The 8007-nt window shown below is 30.5% G+C and overlaps 1 protein-coding gene across 1 annotated transcript in view; it reads left to right on the top strand.

The window, feature by feature from the left end:
* The first annotated feature begins 2049 nt into the window (after positions 1–2049).
* The window catches only part of LOC100162526 (putative mediator of RNA polymerase II transcription subunit 26), a 51221-nt gene continuing 45263 nt past the window's right edge, over positions 2050–8007 (top strand). Inside the window, exons 1-2 of the mRNA XM_001942885.5 lie at positions 2050–3068; positions 4521–4621. Coding sequence (XP_001942920.4) covers positions 3066–3068; positions 4521–4621 — 104 coding nt within the window. The 5' untranslated portion in view covers positions 2050–3065. The remainder of the gene's footprint in view (positions 3069–4520; positions 4622–8007) is intronic.

The raw sequence follows: 8007 nt of genomic DNA, 5'->3' as shown, positions 1-8007 counted from the left end.
CCCCACGAGTCTGCGTTGAATAATTTTGCACTTGGAACGCAGTTTATAAATTGTTGGATTGAGCTCCTCTACTTAATAATTCCCAATTCGAGCACTGCTGGAAGGTGTCCACTCTGTGGACGCGCAGTGTGTCGACACCACAGATTTTTATATATCTGTGGTCGACACTCGACGTTACCACAGTCCACGGTTGAAGGACGTTTCAACTTTCGGGCTTCGGCGCGGTGGACGGGCTAATGGCTATGTGGAATGCTTTTCTATGGTTATATTCATGACAAAATAGATTTTGTCATTGTTATATTCACCTTGAAAATATGTGTCCACTGTCCTGGTGATCAGGCATTGTACTATTTCTGGTGCTACGATGAAGAAAAGATATTATCAAGATTTTCTAGAAAAATTCGATATGAAATAGTTACGTGCAGACTCGTATTAGTCGTATACTCGTATGCATAGATATTTACAAAAACTAGATAGCCATCTTTACACTATATACAGTAGTTGTGACCGATGTTGAAGTTGACCATCAATTATGAAGCAGGCAATGTTACGGTTAGGTACTTCGGTACGATTCGCATCTAGACATTTGTTGGTCCAAACCGTTTTAAGATTATCCCACATCGGGATAATGAATCATGTCAATGATATAAGTAGTGCAAACATCCTGGTAAGTTTTTTTCACACCAATTTGAGTGGGTGAATTTCTAGCATACTCTTGAATACTATACTCGATACACTACATTATTAATCTAATTTTGTGATCGGAAATCTTGTAATTTTCTTCCATAACCTGATGGCACCAAGTATTAGCTGGGCCAATATCTACATAGTACCTAATAAAGTATTATCTAAATAGGTAGTAAATATTCTAAATTCTATTGATTCTGAAGCTGTGGCTTAATATGTTGAAGGCAGATTCAGTCTGGCTGAACGCACAGAATAACTAGATAATAAATATTTATCTATCATCCGTGGGCTTGTCAGTCGTAGGGGCGCCCCCTCCAGATATATACTATAATAGTCATGACAAAATAGATCTATTTTGTCATGATAATAGTATACTACGTAGTATAGTAGACACTAGACAGTATATATCTGTACCCCCCACAGAGTCAACCATCAGTGCTGACTAGTAATGGGCATAATCGAGATATATAATCGAGATATTTCGATTATTAAAATAATATCGATTATATAATCGAGATATTTCGAATTTCGATTATATCTCGTTATTTTAAAAACAATGGATTCTCGATCTATTTTAAATTAAAAAAGTAAAAAACTCAAAATGTATATAACTGAATATAAATTATTTCGAATAATGTCCATGGAACGAGGGAATTATCAATTAACCATCATAAATTTTAATCAAATTATTATTAAATTGTTGTTGACTTCGAGTCTGTATTTTCGTCTTTCGAGTTTCGACTCGTTTAATATAATACAGTGCCTACTACATTTACCTAATAATGTTGTATTATTCTTAGTTATTTATATTCTAAACATAGACGTATTTAATATTTATGGCTATGATAGTATGATTCTATATAATCATTAATCACTCAACCACAAAACAATAATAATTGCTTAGAACCGACTAGAACGTTTAGGGTCCACCGGCCTGCCACACTATGCGTTTTAGCGGGTCCGGTCGAAACTAAAAACTAAAAACCATGAACTACTACACTAGTAGTTCATGGTTAAAATCATTCGATTATTATACTTATCTATGATTATGCCCATTGCCCATCACTAGTGCTGACGCCCGACAGTGCTACAGCTGATCTATAGTCATATTGTAATTGTAGTGAAGGTGAAGCTACGCCCCTGCGCATAAGTCGACAGTCACTTCGACGTCAGCTGTTAAAACCAAACTCGCAGATCCTTTCCTTCCCATTACACCACTCGGCCATTATCAAATGTACCAACTTGATCGTTCGAGTTTCGTATAATTCAGGGTACGGACAGTTCAGTTTTAAGTAGTTGGCACTACTGGAAGTTGCTAGTCTTACCTAATGCCTATTGGCTATTGCCCAACATTTAGTAATAAGTTGCTACTGCCTACTATTACAGTACAGTACAGAAGTGCAGACTGTAGTTGTTGCAGTAGTACTACTCTATAATTACGTGGTTCAGTGTACGTCGCAGTTTGTCGAGTGTTGCAGCCATATTTGCAGTTAGGACGTACGATCCATTTGATCAACATAACTCATAAGACGACGAGGAAACGAGTATTCACAATTTTCTGCGTTAACTACGCTTCAATCGACGAGAACGGGAACGACGACAAATTATTTTGTCATTGCCGTAAACGCTCTACGCGCGTTTTGATCGTTAAAAATAATATTATTGCCATCGCCCATCAGTGTGGTGCTGTTGCAGCGTCGACGTGTTTTCTCTCTCTTTCTCGGAGCTGCGCCCGAGATTGTCGTCAGTGTTTGGACTACTGTTTTCTATTTCATTTTATTTCCGTTTTTACATCATTTATCATCACACCGTGCTTAGCGCTCATCCAACAGTGCGTATGCCGTAAAATTGTTGTTTTGTCCGGAATATTGTTTAGCGAGCGGCGGCAGGAGAAGAACAATCCAAAAACTGTTTCAAATGAAGGCCATGGGCGCTGGCGCATATACAAAGAGTGTTACGATGACAGAACTGTTTTATTATTACCACGGCGGCAACGCTTCGATCAATCGATGTCGCTAATGGAAATTCGGTCCGCCATTTTGTGCTGTTTATCAGCAAAATTTTAATCACAGATTCACATTCACGTGGGGTAGCGTCAACAACAAGAGTAGTAGCATTGAAGTCCACCACGTACGCCGCTAACATTGCACGCCACACACCATCCATTCGCCGTCGGGACGAACGATTTTAAATTAATTTTATTTCTATTTTTACTGCCTTCCTACTGACAGGAAAACATAAAAAAAAAACGTAAATACAAAATCGACGTTTTAGTATTTTAAATTACGACACTTATTTTTGTGAAAGAGAGAAAAAAATTGTGCCAAACCATTGTATAAATCGTATTTGTACGTTCAGAGACGCACAACAAAAACGCCATGGTAAGTTTACGGGCCTTCATTGACATGCCCTATAAAATTATTTGACCTTGGGTCGAAATGACTATGTATAATAATTTTATAATAGAACACTATAATTACTAGTCCGACCAGTTTAGGAAAATTGAGATATAATTTAACGTTGTACAAAAACGGTACTACAGTGATAGTTTTAAATGTGTTTTTATTTATTTACTAATTTATTCCTTTGTATCCTTTTCAACACAAAACAGAGCCAAAACACCCGAAACGGGTTGGCCATTCCTTGAACGAAATAAAGTGAAAAAAAAATATAAGTACTATGTAATGAATTGTGATATTCATTAATATTCGTATTCCACTTCATTTTTCAATTAAATAGTATCGACGACATATTTTGCTATTTTGCTATTGTTACGTCACTTGCAATTGGCTCACGTCCGCTGACGTACTTGCGATCGATATTATTGTTTGTGACAAAACATTTTCGCGTATTGGACGGAGAATTTTTATTCCTGTACATTCTTATATCAGTCCTAACGTCGGTCATTATTTTCCCACTATCACTGTACTACTATGCAAGCTTGGTGGGGTTCGTTGCGAGTATAACTCGTAGATATGTGGTTAAACTAAATTTGTTTTTAATTTTGTCAAGTACGTACGAAGTTAATAATTAAGTGACAAATAAATACTTCAAATAGTATTGCCTATTTAGATTTTTTGAGTTGTGTATGAAATGTAGTTACTGCAATAGTTAAGCCCCCCTCGGCTCCCGTCTCTTTATTACCTAGGTTTACATATCGTACACGCTTCGGAGCTTTCATGAGTCACAGTATACGTTCATCGAAATATGACTTACTAATAAATGTTTTTATAAAACATAATTTAAATTTAATTAATTAAGTCTTGCAATTTTGAAATTTGCTTAGGTTATAGCTATTGGATATGTATCTCAACTAATAAATTCTAAATTAAATATTTAGTCATTTTATTCCCCCATACATGTTTATTAATAATGGATTGCTTGAAAAAAGGAATTGATTTAATGGTTCAATAAAATGTAATGACCAATCATATGCTATTAAATCATGTTTAAGGGACCATTACTAATGAATTTAATTGTATTTTAAATATTAAAAGTAATTAGACATTCTTCTATACATTTGAGTAGTTTTACTTATTTAATAACAATGTATAGATTATAATTTCATTCATTGACTATTGTACCTATTTATATATATGTTGATAAATTAATTATAATATACTCAGATATATTTATTTAATTAAAACCAATACTTTTTTTAAATAATCAATAAATGTTTACATTTATAAAAAATATTTATACAAAACAAACTTTGTGAATAAAATAGGTACACTAGCCTATTACTATATTACTATTAAATATTACTATAGATCCTTTAAAAATTAATGTTACTTCATAATAAATAATTAAATTATAAACATTTCTATTTTCAGCCACCAATTGATCCCATGCAGTTATTGAACTGCTTAAAAGTTTTGCTAAATGAAGAATCTGGCGGTCTTAAAGGTCCTCCTGAAGCAATGCAAATATCCAGGTAAGAAATATTATATGAAGCACAATGGAATGTATTGGAATTTTAGAAAATATTTCTCTTCATTGATGTAAATTGTAAATTATTATGTTTGTGACTTAATGAATACTTGTTATAAGATAGCCAGTTGGCTAATATTTATACTGAACCTTATTTTTATTTAAATATGCATTTATTTATCATAATGACCAAATAGATTAAAATATTTTGAAATTTAAAAAAATAATAAAGAAGAACATTTGTTAGGTTAGTTACCAACTAATTAGCAAGGCTGGGCAAGTTAATGATTTTTTTTAACTCAGTTAAGTTAATATGTACCAACGAGGCACCAATAACTATAAGTTAAAAATTAATTTAGCTGTAGGCTCGGCTGTAGGTTAACTGAGTTAAGTTAAATATTAATACACACTTTTTGTTAACTTTTTATGAAGTTAAAAAAATGTTAATTTGTTTATACAAGTGTATTAAATTTTTTTCCAACCCAAAAACAAATTATAGACTATAGTGTTTATGTTTTATACAGTATTTTCATATAAGTTACATTCTAATGATATACATTTTTAACTTTAAATAACTCACGGTAAATATTTTTTGACATGAAAACAAAATCTACTGAAATAGTAAAATATAATAAAAAAAATGTTAAAACAAAAGTGATTAACTTAACTTACTTCTTAAAATGAAAAATGAATTTGTTAATTTCATGTTAACTAAAAAAGAAATTTAGTAACTTAACAGCTAAGTTAATAAAAAGCCTAAAGTGACTAGTCGAGTTAAAAAGTTAAAATAAAACTGACTATTTAACTCGTTGCAAATTAGAAAAAAAAACATCAATGTAAGGATGTGTTATAAATTGATTAGATTAGAAAATGTAATTCATAAGGAATAAGGTTTGTAAATATTGTGAAACCTATTAAAAAAATTTAATTTTTATTGCTTTAAAAAAAGAGGTATGGCAAATTATCCTTCCACTGGAGGGTTCTTATGCATTCGACAAATATTTTTATTAGATATATATTATTGTTCACTATCTTGTAATTATTATTTAAAACTCGGGTATACAGTATTTTTTAAATTTAATTTATTTACTAATATCATTATCAAGTTGTTCGATCACAAATTAACCATAATCATTATTGTATATTAATTATTTCAATGTTAAAATTAAAACTTACAGAATTTTTTTGAGGTTAGAATTACTGAGGAGTATAGGCGAAATCCCTTAAACTATTTTAGATTTTGAGCTTAGTGTGAATTGTGTTTATGTGTCTGTATTGGTTATAGTTGGTAAAAAATTAATTTTCTTCTATTTATTATGGGCATTTTATTTAACAAAATATATGCTACTTGAGTTCGTGGTTTTTGTGCGTGAACATTACCTAAGAAAACCGTTAGTATTGCCAGCATTGTATTTTCAGCTTTCTATGCTCAATATTATTTCAGTAGTATAGTTATTTTTAATTTTCAAAAGTTTGAAATTCTTATGGTTTCTTTTTTAATATCATCAGAAGCTTGATAACTTGTATCATTTAGACTATTCATATTTATTAATAATTGTTATTTTTATATGTATATTTTTATGATAATTGTTAGAAATTATTATTTTTTATGTGAATTGTATTCATATTTTAAGAAAGTCTAATTTTGATTTCTGTGTTTTTAAGAATTGTAACAGGAATCATATAACAATTTAATTAAAACCTACAAATAGCTATTTAAAAAAAATGAAATTATTAAAATAGTGGTTTGTGCAACATGTCGATCTAATTAAGTTACAATTGTAATTTCAACTATTGTCAAATTATAATCAAAGAAAATTGTTAATATTGGTTGTAAACATGTGCTGATGTTCAGATAGTGGCATAATTTAGATGTTACACAAGGTTACTAAACTATCATTTGCCCCCTGAAAATACCTAATTGTTTAAGAATATAATATAAAACATAACCCATTGTTTGGTAAATAACTTTTAAAAAATAATTAATTTACTTAACTCGTTACTCAAATAAAATTGTAAAGAAATTACTTTACCTTTCAAATAGAAAAGTAACTATGTTACTTTCTCGTTAAAAAACAAAAAAACTTATTTTTTAATTTCTGAGTAAATTCTTTTAATCTTACAAGCATCCTTACTAGAAATACACTAGTTAAAAGGTATAATAATAAAAAGATTTATAAAACAAAAAATGATACATAAAAAATATTTAACATGAATATATGGCTGTCAACTGATGAACCGACACCGAATACAATTAACAGCTCTTAATCAATTTTTTGCAACATTTTTTGTCTTACCAACTAAACGTAACTGTAACATAACATGAATACATTTAAATAAAAAATAAATGAATTTAAACTTGACAATAATATTAGGAAATATTTATGACGGTATTTATCGTCCTTGTTATGTCGGAAAAAAAATAAAATGTTATAATAAATCAGATACTAGTAAATAAAATCAAATACAATTTTTGAATTAAGTAGATTTAGTATTTTTGTAATGACCCAATAATTTGACCAAATACAAAAAATATTTAAAAATTAGTTCCAAAAAGAAAAAATTGGGTAAATGATTATGAGCCAACCTCCCCGTGGTGCCTCCTGGGTAACACTAATAAACTCTAGAAAAAAATGTGTATGGTGTGCCCTAACGTAAAAAAAAACATAACGTTTTAAAAATATTATGTAGTCAATCGATGCATTCATTTTTTGTCTGAAAAAATGTGTACCTAAACGTGTTACATGTGTTCCCAATTGTTTTGCCAATTTAAATGTAAAAATATATTTTTGAATGTGTTTCGGCGTTTATTTTTACTAATAATCAGTAGGTATACAGTATACAACTGTTGAAAAATTGCCATAGATGTGCTCTTTTAAATTGGTTTCACATTGACAATAATAATGTTTATTCTTATTTTTATTGCGTTCATCAGGTAATAGAACATTTGCCATTTTTTTTTTGGTTCTTTGCCCCCCCCCCTCATTCCTAAACCTGATCCCTCATTCCTAAACCCCCTCATTCCTAAACTGGCTATGCCACTGACAAGTCTGAATTCTTTAGTGTATTAAATTTAAATAACATTAAATATTAATAAAGAAAAATAAATTGAATATACTGCATTTATATGACTAATAGCTATGTATTAATAGTGTTAACATATGGTTTATAGAAATTAATAGTTAATAGGAATGTATAAAAATTAAAAACTTGATAACAACAGTCCACGCTAGATATTTATAGGAAACGTTCTGTTTAGGTACCCAGTGGCGGATCCAGGGCTTAATTTTGGGAGGGGCATGGGGGGGGGGAAAGTACAAAAAGTTGCAAAATTGGCTACAAAATTGACTAAACACAGTGTAAAACAAAGGAAAACTTTGGTGATGGGGG

This window comes from Acyrthosiphon pisum, chromosome A2 (genome assembly GCF_005508785.2).
Source record: "Acyrthosiphon pisum isolate AL4f chromosome A2, pea_aphid_22Mar2018_4r6ur, whole genome shotgun sequence".
NCBI classification, from domain to species: domain Eukaryota; kingdom Metazoa; phylum Arthropoda; class Insecta; order Hemiptera; family Aphididae; genus Acyrthosiphon; species Acyrthosiphon pisum.
This window is presented reverse-complemented; position numbering and strand designations above follow the sequence as displayed.